A 16749-nucleotide genomic window follows, 5' to 3' on the forward strand; every position below is an offset into this window, starting at 1 on the left:
AATCTTCAAAATGAGTCCTATTGGAAAAAAAATTGTCAAGCTGCATGTTCGCTGTCCAGCTATGCACTGTTTTAGACAAAACTAGTAATTTCATCAATTCCCTGACTCAACAGCACAGTAGAATTCCATAAACTGCACCCTGAAGTTCCCACTGGGTCCTTCTGAATCAAATACAAAAGTGCTATAGGCAATATTTATTAGGACAGAAAACAATACATATTTTAGACAAGGAATAAGATTTCCCCCTTAACAATAATCAACCAATACACACCTAATTTCCATATTTCAATTTTTATTGTGTGTGTGTTTTTTTTTTCTGGTAGACAGTACCACTTGACAATTATACTGCACCAGGCATAAGAAGTTAAGATTTCTACCACAGGGACGTTTTGTATTCAGAATCCAATATAAATATTTCTAGTCAGACATCTCCATGGCTACAGATATTTGGTTGCTTGATTTATATGCATAGAAAGAAACAGTTGTCATAACTGTAAAAAGCAGTACTTAACAAGTACTTTTACATGATTGGAATAGTTTTCCTTTAATATTACAATACTGCTTATTGGTCTGAAAACTAGGTCACCCTACATGATGTTCTGATTTTTCCCCAAGGCATCATGAGTACTGTTTATTCTTTTACTCCTGCATTTTTAGCCTTCTAGTTGATTTAGGGACTATTCAATCAGAAATCATTTTAGCACTGCAAAAAAAAAAAGAAAGCTTTGTTAAGGGTACATTATAGACCATAATGATTTTCAGACTTCTTTGTATTAAAAAAAAAAAAAAAAGGTATCTGGAGGCTCGGAACAGGCACATGCACACTTGGGGTGAAGGGAACAAAACATAGAGGAGTCTGCTAAAGCACAAAACTTCCTTCTGGTCCCCAATGCCTTCAAATAAATACAAATATTAAAAAAAAAAAATCTCACACTGTGATTTAAAAAAAAAAAAAAAAAAAGGCCAGCCTCCTGGATCTCCCGGCAAATGCACTCCCAGGACCCTCCCCGGGCTGGAGGTCAGTCATCCGTCTTCCGGGCCAGCCTGCAGAAAGTCCAGTTGTGCTCCACCGTGTTCTCATTGGCCCGCTCGCTCATGTGATGCACTCGTGTGTTGCGGATCGTGAAACCCTGTTTTGTAATGTACTCCATCAGGTGGACTCGGAGAGAGACTTCCTGGTGATAATCACAGGGTCCAAAAGTAAAGGACACCTGGCAATCTCTGGTGTCCATCATGTGCTTATTCCACTTGGTAAAATAGTTTGATATGCCTTCTAGTAAGGAATGGACCTTGGTGGTGATGGTTAACTGGGTTATGATGACAGCTACCGGATTGGAGTACTTAGAAAGCTTCCGGGTACTAGATAACTCCACGACTTCTTCAAAAGTATCCACGGGATACAAAGGCTTGGGGTCATTGAGACACTGAATCAAGGGCTCAATCTGATAAAAGTCTGCTTCTTTCCGAAGCAGATCAAATTCCTTAAAATCCAGGGGTAAGGTCAGCTCTGAAGTTCTTAAGAAGTTGAGGACATATCGGAAAAGAGGTCCATCTCGATCAATGAAGTAATTGCCTTGAGGGTCTCGAGCTGTGGGGAAGTCCCCCCCAAACATGGCTCCAAGCATGGAATCTGGGTAACGCGTCAATGTGGTGAGAGACGTCGTGTACAAGTGTCCACCTACATTTAACGTGACTGGGTCAGTCATCTGAAATTGTTTAAAACATGATCAGTCATCTGAAAAAAATTTTTTTTTCTTAAATCCTAACTTTGACAAATTAAGAAAATTAGTAGCAACAAGCAAAGCGAAAGATTCAGGCTACAGCACATCCAGCAAAGCCACTGATGCAGAACAGCTTTAGTTTCAGTGAGAAACCCACCCAGATGAAGGGATCTAACATTCGCTTTCAATAGAAAAAAAGAGATATGTCCACCGCTTCAGAGCCTGCCACTGAGAAAGGAGGGCATGACTTCCGAAGCCATTTAATTTCAGGCCCAAGGTCTAGAGGTTTTCAGATTAGAGTACATTATGGGAAGAGGAAGAGAAACTTAAGATATACTCATTTTTTTTCCCAATTAAAAAAAAAAAAAAAAAAAGACTATGTTTCTTAACTCAATTTAACATAAAATAGAATACAAATGACTGAAAAACATAAAGATACCTACTTTCAGTATTTCTGTCTTTTCCCCCTCAACATAAGGAGGGAAATGATGAAATTTTAAAAATAGAAATTTGTGTGCATTTAATCTCAACTTTTCATGGAAGAAATAGTGCCAAACACTAAGTTAAAATATACAGTTTGGTCAAAACAATCTCACATTTTTTGTTGTTGTTCTGTCTCTAAGTCATGTCCAACTCCTTGCAACTCCACTGACTACAGCCTGCCAGGCTCCTGTCCACTGGATTTTCAAGGCAAGAATACTGGAGTGGGTTCTCACATACCCAAAGGCTAATATCAGCTTTCAAATTTCATAATCTGATAGTATAATCACTTTTGTAACATTAATGTCACAATCTGACCTTTAATTTCGAAAAGCAAGCTTCTCTAAATAATACATACCTTCGGCTTTTAAAATCATACTTAAGAAATAAAGCAAGACAGGTAAAGACAGGTAATGTGCAAATAAAATAATTCTTACCAAAGGAAAAAAAATATAGGAAGACACATGCACATGCAAAAAAAAACCAAAAAAAAGTACTAGTGGGTGAAATGGCATCTTCTCAACCATTAACCTCCCCAACCACAAGAAAATGTCCTGTCTGCTGTCACCTATTACACATTCATTTAACAGTCATTACTCTATGAAGGAAGCGTCTTAAGAGAAATATACTTTAAGACCAAAAAACAGTGATTATTAAAAGTTACATGGAGAGTCCACACTGAGCTCACTTACTTAAAAACACCAAACAAAGTTAAAACACCCCAAAATACACAAAAACTAATTGGAGGGGAGGGAAGGGTTGTACCGTTCGTAAGTTCCATTCTTATTGAGATGCATTATATCTAAGAATACATATGAAGCGAGAAAAGACACACAGAAATAATTTGCCAGCCTTCAAAGCGCATCCTCAGAAGCCTCTCACCATATAGCCCCAGTCTCCATTATCCATCTGCTCCAGTGCTGGTCTCGGGGAGCCCAGGTTCCAGGGAAACTTGGGGAAGAGAAAAAGACATGTGACAGTGCATATCACCACGAAAACAGAAGAAAGGTTTTCTCACCTAACAGCAGGCCAAACACCAGAGAAGTCCTCATCTTTTGCTCTGAGGCAAAGATCTAGGGCAGAAACGATTTCCCAAAGGTCTTCTAGGGGTCTCCCGACATCCTTACCACAATGGGTACCTAAGAGACTGGCAAATGTTTATACACAGGAAACAGTTATCCTAAACTTTGAGAGGAAGGTAAAGAGTCTAGGGAGTAAACCAGTTACTCAAATTCTACCTATCTTCTCTGAAAATTCAATTTTTAGAATTCCTGCAGAAGAACATTATGATTAACCCTACAACCTTATCTGGTACAAAACTATGACGATCCTTATCAAAAAGGTTAACAGAGGGAAACAGTGAACTCTTTTTCATAAGCATTTCAGCTACATAAACTAAACATCTTAGTTAAAGCATTAAAAGCCATAAACCTCCCAGACACTGGCATCTCTTTCCAACAGAAATACACCAGAAAGGTAGCTCTGCTGTAACACAGAAAACCTAATTACACTTTTAATAATGATACATTTCACTTGCTACAATAATCAAAACAAATACAAAACAAGTTAAATGCCAAACCATAGGAGCACAATTTGGGGCACAGAAAAGAACCTTACCAATCTATCATGGGAGTCACTAGGCTGGTGCTTAGGAAGGGATGCCTGAAGACAATGACAAACACCCAGATATTAATGATGCCATTTTTATTTTATCTACAATTCAAAAGCACTTAAACAGTTTCCCAGCTACTGAACTGCTTCAGTCAGTTCTTCACACATATCAATCCCCAAACCACCCGGCAATGCAAACTCCAAGGCAAATTTCAAAAGCTTTGGCAAGAGACAGTAAGAAACATGGACTTAAGGGTATTTAACCAGGAAAAGCACTGTTTGTTTGTTTGTTTGTTTGTTTGGTCTTGTTTTTTTTAACGGATTCATTTTCCCCACTTTTAGAGGAATCTGGCACACTCATTCCCAGAACAGGCCCTGGCTACAGAAGATCACAAAGGCTCTTTCTCAAAAGGTCACTCAGGCATGTAGAGAACATTTGCATAGCACAGCAGGGGCTGAAATCAGAGCCTCAAGCATCCATTTCTCTACCTTGCAAATTCTTCAAAGCAAACAAGCTAAAACGTAAACCAGACAACTGTGGGGTCAGTTTTTATTCTCCACATTCAGCAGCTGGGTATAGGTAGGGCTCCACATGCTATAGGGTGAAAAATGGAACACATGTCAAATTCAGGGCTGTTAAGACCACCTTTCATTCCTCTGATTGACTTCAACAACAGAATTTTAAGTAACAGAACCAAGAAAGAGGTTTTGACCAACTTGTATTACCTGCACCTGATCCAGTTACTGACGCGACAGACAGACCAGCAGATGGAACAACTGAGCGATTTAAAAGGCCAGTCACCCGAAAGTTCTGCTAAGATGCCCACCTCTGGCCTTCTCCCATCACCCAGCATTCACTGGAGGTACAGGGGAGGGGGGCCTATGTGCCAGCCAGATACACAGAAACAGCAAAGTCCGGCCCTTGCCCTGGCGAGGCTTTCAATCTCTGAAGAAGGGCCACACGCAACAGCTAAAGTACAGGATTCAAAGGTCCCATATAAAAGCTGGGCTGGCAGAGAGCTGGGGGAGAAAGAGCAAGACCACCACCAAACATGAAAACGGAGGACTTTGGGGAAGGGCTCCTCTCCGTGGGACGCAGCAGGAATGTGTGGAAAACCTGAAGAGGGATGCTAGAATAAAGAAACAATTAAGTAAAGGGCTGAGGGCTCCCCCACAACATCCCTGATACAGTAAGCAGAATGTGCATAATTATCCTCCTTTTGGAGATGCTTCCCTGGTGGTTCAGCTGGTAAAGAATCTGCCTGCAACGCAAGGGACCCCGGTTCGATTCCTGGGCTGGGAAGATCCCCTGGATAAGGGATAGGCTACCCACTCCAGTATTCTTGGGGTTCCCTTGTGGCTCAGCTGGTAAAGAATCCACCTGCAATGCGGGAGACCTGGGTTCAATCCCTGGGTTGGGAAGATCCCCTGGAGAAGGGAAAGGCTACCCACTCCAGGGTTCTGGTCTGGAGAACTCCATGGACCTTATAGCCCATGGGGTCATAAAGAGTTGGACACAACTAAGCGAATTTCACTTTTCACTTTCAGAGATGTAACAGACAAAAGGCACATTAAGAGACTTGCTCAAGGGCCCATACCTAGAAAGTAACTCAACAGGAGCTTGGGTTTTCTGACTCCTAGTCCAAATCTTTCCATAAACCAACTCCTCCGACAGAAACTGAAAGAATAATATCCAAGAAACAAGAAATCCAAAGGATTAACTTAAAAACTCCTAACAGCCATCTATTAACCCTATCCACCTAGTGAGGATTTATTTACAAATGTAACAGTAACTCAGTCAAAGCGAGCAGTTTTCATGGCTTTGTAAAATTCCCTTGAAGCAAAATAGCAAGGACCTACTGTCCAGTGTGATTCAAGACTGCTATCTTCGATCTTAAACAACTCCACTTTGCGAATATCCAAATAGTTAAATAAGACACAGGAGATGCAAAAAAAGGGAAAAAGGAGACCAAAGACAACTAAAAAACGAAGAAACAGGTATCATCAAAGTCACGGCTGTTATGCAAGGACTGTCCACTATTAATCCTTTCTTTTTTTACTGCTAAATCAAAACAAGATAGCTTCTTGGGCAATCTCACACACACACACACTTCGATGATGCTCCTGAATCTGTTCTACAGCAAAAGGCAAGGTTCTATTCCTGTACAAAGATGTAATAAAACCTCAAAGCTTAATAATTCAGGAAAGCAATTATGGAAATCTTATAAGTCCATGTTTCTTTAAAAAGTACCCAAAAGCCTCCCTTCATTTCTGTATAGGATACATCAAAATAAGATGAAGTTACTAGCAGTCACTTTCAATAACAACTACTAAACTGTACCCTCAAAATGAAAATGTTCACTTAAGAGCTCTAGAGCAGGGAAAAGAGTAATGATTAATTTACATTTTATCTCTATGCCTTACTTCTAAACATCCTCTGTAGAGATGCTCAGATACAGCACAAACAAAACAAACAAACAAGAGAAGCAAGGACATTCCTGGTCAACCAATAGCTGGAAAATCAACCTCTAAACTGGTGACTGTTAGGACCATCTCAGAGACAACGCAGATGAATGAAATAAAACACAGTGCAAAAGAATTCCAGAATAGCTTCAATCTCTTCTACTAAGTCATTTTTCAGAGCTGCTAACAATTAGAAATGATTCATTTGCTTTTCATCTTCTCTCCCTTCTGGCACTCAGCAGTGGAGGACTTAATGAGAAATTGAAGGACCACAAGACAGACAGCAGAAGGAAGATCTTGAAATGGGCATCAAATGTGCCTGTCTTATTAGAGGAACACAGACCTAATATTTCAGAAAAATGGCCAGGAATGGAGATCATGAAGGTACCAATGAAAAACATCTTTCCTTTATAGTGACTTGCCTTACTAAAAACTGTTTTAAACAACAATGAATACAACCAAAAATTCAAACAAAGACTTCTGACCCTGTAAAATCAAGTTCACCTGAAAAGATCTGACCTTTGGCTCAAATAAAATACATGTGGTAACAACCAGCAGCCCATTCCCAAAGTAAAGTAGTTCTGAAAATTCACCCAGATGCAGCTTCAAACGTTAATTATGACTAATATATAAATTCTGACAATACAATGTTAGCAGATAATTATGTTAAGGAAAACACAAACTCAAGAATTTATGAAAGCCTTAAAAAAAACTGTTAACAATTTTCCACATTAGCAAATGTGAAAAACACACAATTCAACAAGTGAATGACTTAAAGAATAACGTAAGGACCCCTGAAACTCATTTTCCTCCCCACAGCAGGACTCAATTACAGGCTTCGTGGTTATGATGAACTAATTTAACACACACTTTCTGGGCTTATCATTTCTGCTACAGACTAAGAATTCTCTGGAATAAAACTCCTGCTCCCATCCTACAAAATAACTTCTACACTGCAATACACACCTCCAAACTTGAATAAATAATAAAAACATCACTATTTCCTTCCCTAAGTTTCCAGGTAGCCCTTTTAAAATGCCTTTCTACTTTCTACTGAAATCTCTGTGGCTGGCATTCAGAACAGACGACTCAACAAATTCCATCTATACATACCTTCAAAATTACCTTTGTGCTGAATTTCTCTGTTCTTGAAATGTGGGAGTTTTTGAAAGTGAAATACTTTTTATAGTAACTAGTTCAGCAACATCTAAAGGAGTCTTTTGGGTTAACGCTCACATACAGGCTGGTTTAAGTAGCCAGGCACAGAAGGAGAATGTGATGATGATGTTAGGTTATGCCTGACCATAACCACTACACAAATAAAGATCGTTTCATCCAAAAACTAATCCTTTTTTCTCTCTGCTCTCTCCATGTGGTCTACAAAAAAGGTGCTCTAGGTTTGAAAAGTGACTTTTCATACTGAAGAGCTACCACAAATAGTCACAAAACCATACTATTCCTCTTACCTAAATTTCTGTAAGATAAAACAGAGTTAATACCACATTCCCAAAAGTAATAGTACCACTTAAGCACAACACAAGGGCAACAACTGGCCTACAGGGTGACAGATGGGGGCTTGGGGTCTGAGGCCACAGGCAGGCCAGAGCAGGAGAGAGAGAAATGGTCACGGGTGAGGATCCTTAAGCCAACTTGATTTCATTACTAATTATAAGACCCAGAGTAAATCACTGTGTTGCCCAGCTGCTTCTTGGAGAAAAAATAAGTGAGATCATGAATCGAAAATTTATGGGTAACCTGGCAAGTGTGAAAATACTAGTGGCAGTAGCATACATATAACTTCCATGGTTAATTGAGAAACTTGAGAGTGTGGACACAAGTAATTCAGAGCATGGGCATGGAGACAGGGCAAGATGGAAGAGGAGGTCACTTAATTTGCTTCCAGTCTCCCTCATCCCGTCCTCCTTTTCTTGGAGCGCCACAAGGGAAGATCACAGGGAGCATGTGGCTTTCACAAGGGACCACCAGACGTCAGAACTCTTCATCACAGAAGGCACTCCTCTGAAGCATGACTCAGGATTATATCCAAGGTAAAGCCAAATCCAAACAAATATTTGTATTACATTTTAAATAAACTCCAAATATCACAATCCAAGACACGTTCAGTGATTCACAGATTCACCCTAGCATTACTTTATGTAGTAATGCTTTCAACTGTGACAAATTAAAATTTAAATGATATGAACCTTAGAAACAGCATCTACGGTGGTCCTCACCACTCAATTCTTAATATTTATGATGTTATGCAAAATGAAGTACTAGTATGGTCTGACCAAAAAGCAAGTTGTCTCAACCTACCAACCATGCAGGTAAAAAAAAAGATTTTCCTCTTCCTAGCTACACATCTGTTTATTCGAAAACATCTCAGTCCTGTGTTATCTTGGAATCGCTCCTTTCCTATCTTGGAATCGTTCATATGCTCGGGCGTTTGTGACAGCAAAGAAAATGAACATGCCAAGGGAAAACACACGCTCAGGCTACCCCAAACGCTCTTAGCCAAACCAAGTTACCTCAGGTCTCTTGGCACTCAAACCTCTTCTGTCACAAAGCCCTAAAATTGGAAGTATCCAACTTGTTCTAGAACTGGTATAGTTGCAGAAACATGATAACTTCAGCACAATATCCAAAAAGGATCTCTGCTTCATCTCTCAAGTCCCACCCCTCAGACACAGCCTCCACCACTGACAGCCCGGCAGGTGCTTCAGGGGCTCCTCATTACCATGGCCATTTATCACCTCTGACGTCCAGCATTAAAAACGCCCTGGCACACACAAATCTGGGCATTAAGAACTCAGCTGCGGTCAGTCTCTTTGGGACAGAAAAATCCCCTAAGGCAGGGTTCAGAAGTCCTGCCGGAGGCTTTAAAATAAGGTAAACTGTAGCCAATAAGCACCACCCACAATCAATCATTTTCCAGCAAACCTCGAGGTGCTCCCGTCCCGGCTTCACTGCTGCCCCCGGGCCGAGTCCCCCACCCCGACCCGGGCCCAGGGCGTGGGACGGGAGACACTCGGGGCCCGGGCATGGGGCGCGCACCCGAGCCCTGAACCCCGGTCCGCCGAACCCGCACGTCTCAGCGGGGCGGGCCCCGGATCCTCCGCCCAGGCCGGCCTCCGGTCGCGGGCAGCCCGCGGCGGGCTCGTGCCAGCCCCGGAGCGCGCCGCCTGGACTCCCCGAGGTCCCCTAAGCGCGGCCCCGCCACCGCCCGGGCTCCCCTCAACCCCGCTGCCGGGCCGCTCCGCGCGGTCTTCTGCTAGAGCCCGGCCCTCCCGAGCCCCGGGCCTCCGCGCCGTGGGCCCGCCCCTACTCACTGCGCTGCGGCGGCGGTGGCTGCCGGGCCGGGAGACGCCGGCGGCCGGAGAGCGCGAGCGCGAGGACGAGCGAGCCCGCGCCCGGCGGCGGCGGTGGCGGCGGCAGAAGGGACGACTGAGCCCGCGCCCGGAGTTGCGGCTCCTGCCGCCCGGCGCGGGCGGCGCCTTTCCAGCGGGCTAGTGACCGGGCGCGGGCGCCCTCTAACGGCGGCGCGGGCTAGTGACCGAAGGGCCGAGCGGCCGGAGAAACTCAAACCCGGCGTAGCCTGGGCGGCTCCTTCAGGCTGGCTCCCCGGCGGCCCTGAAGCCCCGCCCCGACGCCTGATCCCGCCCCCGAGGCTCGGGCCCAAGACCCACGTGCTCCGCCCAGAATTCGCCCGACGTCCCGCCTCCGCCCGCACTGAGGGATCTGCCCAGCCCCCGGCACTTTTCGCTAGGACTCAAGCCTAGTTTCTCCTGTCATTTTACGAATACTTAAGGGACCCCGACCAAGTGCCAGGCCTGGCGAGTAAAGCGGTCACCAAGAAGGAAGGGCTTCCTAAGGAAAGGAGAAACATTAAAGACCCAAATAAACGGCCGACAAAACAATGACCAAAAAAAAAAAAATTATGATTATAAAATGTTGGGAGGTACATGAATTCGATGGAGAATAAAGGAGGGGGTCTCTGCTGCAGCTACGGTGACTATACAAGATCTGGACTCCGGGACTGTGGTCCCAGGACTCCTGGCCTTGCCCTCTGTGGGATTGATAAGGTCACCTCTCCAGTCTTGTGGGTGGAGTAGGGAAAGACAGCCAGCTGAGAAAAGGGCAGCAGAGAAAACGACCAGTGCAGAAGCTCTGAGGACTGAAGGAGCCAGCCCTAGAGGAAGCTGGCACCAATACTGTCCTCATTTCACCACGAAGGAAGCCAAGGCTGCAAGAGTGGGGAATTACCTAAAGTCTGAGAGCTAATTGGTTTCCAAACATAGATTCCTTCCAAACGGAACTCACTTCCGGCTAACCAAATCCCCATCCCTTTCCAGGTGAGATCAGGTATAGGGTTTTTGCCATTTCTCCTTCACCATAAGCAAGAGAGTTCCAGAAAAACATCTTTCTGCTTTATTGACTATGCCAAAGCCTTTGACTGTGTGGATCACAATAAACTAGAAAATTCTGAAAGACATGGGAATACCAGGCCACCTGAGCTGCCTCTTGAGAAATCTGTATGCAGGTCAGGAAGCAACAGAACTGGACATGGAACAACAGGCTGGTTCCAAATAGGAAAAGGAGTACATCAAGGCTGTATACTGTCACCCTGCTTATTTAACTTCTATGCAGAGTACATCATGAGAAACGCTGGGCTGGAAGAAGCACAAGCTGGAATCAACATTGCTGGGAGAAATATCTATAACCTCAGATATGCAGATGACACCACCCTTTGACAGAAAGTGAAGAAGAACTAAGGAGCCTCTTGATGAAAGTGAAAAAGGAGAGTGAAAAAGTTGTCTTAAAGCTCAACATTCAGAAAACTAAGATCCTGGCATCTGGTCCCATCACTTCATGGCAAATAGATAGGGAAACAGTGAAAACAGTGACAGACTTTATTTTTGGGGTCTCCAAAATCACTGCAGATGGTGACTGCAGCCATGAAATTAAAAGACACTTACTCCTTGGAAGAAACATTATGACCAACCTAGACAGCATATTAAAAAGCAGAGACATTACTTTGCCAACAAAGGTCCATCTAGTCAAGGCTATTGTTTTTCCAATAGTCATGTATGGATGTGAGAGTTGTACTATGAAGAAAGCTGAGCACCAAAGAATTGATGCTTTTGAACTGTGGTGTTGGAGAAAAGTCTTGAGAGTCCCTTCGACTGCAAGGACATCCAACCAGTCCATCCTAAAGGAGATCAGTCCTGGGTGTTCATTGGAAGGACTGATGTTGAAGCTGAAACTCCAATACTTTGGCCATCTGATGCGAAGAACTGACTCACTGGAAAAGACCCTGATGCTGGGAAAGATTGAAAGCGGGAGGAGAAGGGGATGACAGGGGATGAGATGGTTGGATGGCATCACTGACTCAATGGACATGAGTAAGCTCCAGGGAGTTGGTGATGGACAGGGAGGCCTGGTGTGCTGCAATCCATGGGGTCACAAAGAGTCGGACACTTCTGAGCAACTGAACTGAACTGAACTGAACTTCACCAGTATAAGCACTTGCCTTGGAAACTCACCTGCGCTTCACCATTTTGAGTGTGTGATTGCCTCTGGTATTTATCTGCACACTCATCACAGTTATATCTGATATTTGGTTTTCTCTGAAAAACTCAGTGGGCTTCCCAGGTGGTTCAGTGGTAAAGAATCTGACTGCCAAGCAGGAGACCCGGGTTCCATCCCTGGGTCAGGAAGACCCCCTGGAGAAAGAAATGGCAACCCACTCCAGCATTCTTGCCTGGAGAATCCCATGGACAGAGGAGCCTGGCTGGCTAAATAGGTTCCATAAATGGCATATGCCTCATTAATACACCTGAGTGCACCATTATATTCAAAAAGACTAGGTGAGGATACAGGGAAATCTGTGTAAAAATAAGCAGTGTGTAAAATGGTATACATGATATAATCCTGATTTTATTTTCAAAAATGTAAATATCCATAGACAAACATTTTAAAGAAATGTATCAAATCACTGATCATAGTTCTAGACAGTAGGATGGGAATATTAGTGACATCACTTTCAAATGTTCTTCTGAATTTTCTATATTTTCTACAGTCCATGGATGCTGAATTTATAATCAGAAAAAAAAAAGTTTTATTTTTTAAGAAAGATAATTCTGATATTACCCAACACTCAGACCTCCAGGATTTGCTGCCAATGAAAATCCAAAACTGCCCTTTGCTTAGTGGTATCCCTGAAAGAATCATTTCCCCTCTCAGGACTTCTATTTCCTCATCTAAAAACTGAGAGGAATTAATTTTTCAGTGGTTCTGTCAGTACAATTCCTATATATCTAAAAGTTTTTATTGCTATTGTAACTTATATTATCAAATTTATATTTTATTACATATTGATAGTTACTGAAATGTGGTTCATTTTCTACAATAATTTTATATTCAGCAACTCTTTTAGTTCTAATTGAGTTCTAATAAGTTTATATGCTCTCTTGAATTTTCTACGTAAGCAGCTATAGAGTCTGCAAGTAATACCATTTGGAATCTTCTTGTCCAGCCTTTATTTTCTTTTCCTTATTTTACTTCACTAAAACCTCCAGCACAAATTTGAATTTCTATCTTGTTTCTATCATTTCTATCTTGTTCTTAACTGTTTCTAATATGGCACCATTAAATATGATGTTTGTTGCAGATTTTTGGTGGATTCCCTTTATCAGAATAAGGGAGTACTATTCTGCTTTATTATGAATGGGTGTTGTATCTTTCCGACCTAGGGATCAAACCTGGGTCTCCTGTATTGCAGGCAGATTCTTTACCGTCTGAGCCACCAGGGAAGCTCGTTGAATTTTATCAAATGTAAGATTCACCACCCCCCACAATGTAGTTAATTACAATCATGGCTTTTACTGTATTAAACCATCCCTGCACTCCTGAAATAAACACACCTTGATGATGTGCTTTTTTCTTCTTCATATAGTACTGCATTTCATTTGTTAATATTTTATTTGGAGTTTTTATATCCATTGCTATGAACAAGATATGCCTACGATTTTTCCTATCTCATTCTCTCTCTGTCTGGCTTCATTACCAAAGTAACATGAGCCTCATAAAATAAATTAAGAAGTGGGTGCCTACTCATTAGGGCAGCCTCTGTAAGACTGAGATTTTTCTGTTGTTTGGGTTTTCCATACGATTCTCCTATAGGCCATCTTGATTTGGGGGCTCCCTTATATCCTGACTCACAGCGTTCAACCTGACCTCGGGGCCCACTTCTCCACCTGCAGAGCTCTTGTGGGCCACCAGGAATCTCCTTGTGGCTGAATCCGAAAGCTACCCCTCAGATCTCCCTGAAGTGACATCACTGCCCACACTCTCCTAGGGACACCCCCTTCCCCAGCCCTGTTCTAGCTTCCTCCTTCGTCTCAGACTCGTGAAGATGCACCTCCTCTTGCTTTACCCACGCCTATGCCCCGGTTTCTGTGAGGCTGTACCCTCTTCTCCATCTACCCTCCCTGTGGACTGACTCAGTCACCTCCGTGGATGCCATTACTGTCTCTAAGCCAAAACACTCCCAAATCCACACCTCCAGCCCAGGCCTCTCTCCTGAACTCCAGACCTACAAATGTTGCATATGCTAAAGCCCCTGCTATGTGCCAAGCACTAGGCTAAGTGCTTTTATCCTCTGTGTCAGTTATCTACTTCTTGTTGCTCAGTCCCTCAGTCATGTCCGACTCTTTGCGACCCCATGAACTGCAGCACGCTAGGCTTCCCTGTCCTTCACTGTGTCCCAGAGTCTGCTCAAACTCATGGCTGTTGATTCAGCAATGCCATCCAACTATCTCGTTCTGTCGCCCCCTTCTCCTCTTGCCTTCAATCTTTCCCAGCAAAGGTCCTTTCCAATGAGTAGGCTCTTTGGATCAGGTGGCCAAAGCATTGGAGCTTCAGCTTTAGCATTAGTCCTCCCAATGAATATGCAGGGTGGTTGCATCATAAATTGTCCCAAAATTTAACTTAGGGGCTTAAAACAACTTTTTTTTTTTTCTCTTGGTTACACCACTCAGACTGTGGAATCTTAGTTTCCAGACCAGGGTCTGAACCCAGGCCCAGGCAGTGAAAGCGCCAAGTCCTAACCACTGGACTGCCAGGGAATTCCCAACAAATGTTTTTTTAATCTCACAGTTTCTGAAGGTCAAGAATTTGAAAGCGGATTAGGTAGGTAGAAGATCTTGCAGTCTGGATGTCAGAAGGACTGTTGTTGGCTGGGGCACAGACATGTGCTTCAAGCTCACTCATGTAATTTTCATGTGGGATCTAGTTTCCAGACCAGGGTTGGAACCCCAGCTCCCTGCATTGGGAGCGCGGGTCTTAGCCACTGGACCACCAGGAAAGTCCTGCGTCTTTTACAGCCTAGCCTTGAAAGTGACACACCCAGAATCTCTTGGTCTCACAGACCAAGCCTATTGCAGCGTGGCAGGGTACCACACAAGGACCCGGATACCAGGAGACGGCATCATTAGAGGTAACCCTGGAGGCCACTGCACCCTCGCAACTAGAAGGACAACCCACATCATCCCATAAATGCAGATGAGAAAACAAAGGGAAGGAGAGGTGAAGTCGGTGATCAAGGCCACACGGCCAAGTCCGAGAAAGGAGGTTTGAACACCGCTTTGCCTGGCTCCCCTTCTGCAGTCCACCAGCGGCTCTCACCTTCGACATGTACAAACCTGAATGCTCTCGCCTCACCACCCCCAAGCCTCCCAAGTCCCCAGCTCAGCTGGGCAAGTGGCGCCACCGTCCTCCCATCTGCCCAAGCCAGCAGCTTTGAGTCACGCCTGCTTCTCCCACCCCCTCACTTCCCAGCACCAGATCCCCCAGCACTGCCAAGTCTTCCTCCTCAGTGCGGCCGGGATCCATCTCGCCTTCCCTTTCTTTCCGTCTCCACTTCCGTCGCGCGGGGCCTAACCACCCAACTGTCCGTCCTGGGCATCTGCCGTAGCCCCATCCAGGCCTCCCTTGCTCTCTCCGCCCCCACGCTCTCCATCCGTCCTCCTCTCTCCACATGAGTCACCTTCAAGGACACAAAGCTGGCAGTGTCACCCTGTTTCCTTTCAACTTCGTTGTCTCTGGCTCCCACTGCCTTGGGGATCTGGTCCCCATCCCCTCCCTCCCGTGTGATCCGGCCCCCACCCACTGGTCCAGCTTCCCCACTTGGCACCTCTTCACCTCCCCGGCCTCTCTGCTATCAGGAATCCACAGCAAACATTTTCACTTCAGGGCTGCCGTCATGCTGTTCCCTTACCTAAAACACTCTTCCCCCAGCGCCCGGGCAAGCCCATCTCCTGCTGCTTCAGCAGGCTGTCATCTCCCCAGAGAGGCCTCCCCTGACCTCCCAGCCCAGCTGACGTCCCCCGGCGGTAACTTCCACAGTGTCCCTTTTTTCCTGTCCACCTCACTGCTTCTGAGCTCCCTGAGAGCAGGGGCCGTCTTGTCCATTTGGTTCACAACAGCACCCGAGGTCTTCGCCACATGCCTGGCGCTGAGCGCCTCCTCGACACCCGTGTGACAGTTCAGTGCATTCCCTCCACCCCGTCCCTTCCCCCCGACCCAAACCCCATGCCTCTGCCCTGGACGATGTTCAGTTCCTTAAGTGAAGCACGGTCACCGCCGCGGCTTTGCACATGCTGTTCCCACCACAGGGGTGCCCTTCCCTCCGGTCACTCCGTTTACTCAGCTAACTCCTGTATATTCATCAGGAACGAGGGCTGCCAGGTTCACCAAAGGAAAACACAGGCTGCTCAGTTAAATCTGAATTCCAGGTAAACAACGAATAATTGTTTAAGTACGTCACAAATACTGCACTAAATGACAAGCCGTCCTGTATTTTATCTGGGAACTCTAGCAGGAACGAGCACCGGCTCCCCCTTCTTTTGGGAGACCTCCCTGGCCTCTCCCTCCCCGCCCCGTCCCCATTCCTGGGCTCCGAGACCATCCCCTCTGCTTGCCCCCACTGAGCATAAACAGTCTGTTTCTGACTGTCAGTTACCCAGTGGAATGCGACCTTGCTGACAGAGCAGGCCGTGTTCTCAGCCTTCATTCAGGGAGTCTGGCTTCACCTGGGAGAGCCCCCGCCACAAGCCTGGGTGGGGAGGTTCACTGAGGGAGAAATGAAAGGGCACCGAAGAGAAAAGCGCAAGCAAGATGGGAAATGGAACCAGCAAATGAAACGTGGCCCCCGAAGCAGCGTGACTCTCGGATGATTACCACAGCAGGGCGCACCCCCTGCCGCCTTACCGTGTCACCAGAGCCCCTCAGGTCCCCCCAGCCTCCTGGGGCCTTAGGATGGGTGGGCCAGGCATATGCAAAAAGAAAGTCTGTGAGCCTTCAGGAGGCCTCCCCAGACTGCGGAGCGTTCCAATGGGAGGTCCTGTGGGAACCAAAAAGGGCGTGTACGTCTCAAAGATCCGAGATAGGCTGAGAAAAGCCCCTGGGTTGGAAG

At 45.1% G+C, this 16749-nt stretch overlaps 1 protein-coding gene across 10 annotated transcripts in view; it reads right to left on the reverse strand.

Annotated features, from left to right (window-relative positions):
• Nucleotides 1-275: 275 nt before the first annotated feature.
• The window catches only part of KCTD6 (potassium channel tetramerization domain containing 6), a 43611-nt gene continuing 27137 nt past the window's right edge, over nt 276-16749 (reverse strand). For 7 of the 10 annotated variants that reach the window (XM_061128218.1, XM_061128223.1, XM_061128220.1 and 4 more), the window contains 2 exons: nt 3084-3152; nt 276-1706 (listed from right to left, as the gene is read on the reverse strand). In XM_061128218.1, the coding sequence (XP_060984201.1) occupies nt 1020-1706; nt 3084-3110 (714 nt within the window). In that variant the 5' untranslated portion in view covers nt 3111-3152 and the 3' untranslated portion in view covers nt 276-1019. Of the gene's footprint in view, nt 1707-3083; nt 3153-3818; nt 3864-7388; nt 9240-9604; nt 9683-16749 lie in introns of those variants that run through there. The other 3 variants (XM_061128225.1, XM_061128224.1, XM_061128227.1) reach the window with 3 other exon arrangements.

The sequence above is a fragment of the Dama dama genome, chromosome 24 (assembly GCF_033118175.1).
Source record: "Dama dama isolate Ldn47 chromosome 24, ASM3311817v1, whole genome shotgun sequence".
Classification (NCBI taxonomy): Eukaryota; Metazoa; Chordata; class Mammalia; order Artiodactyla; family Cervidae; genus Dama; species Dama dama.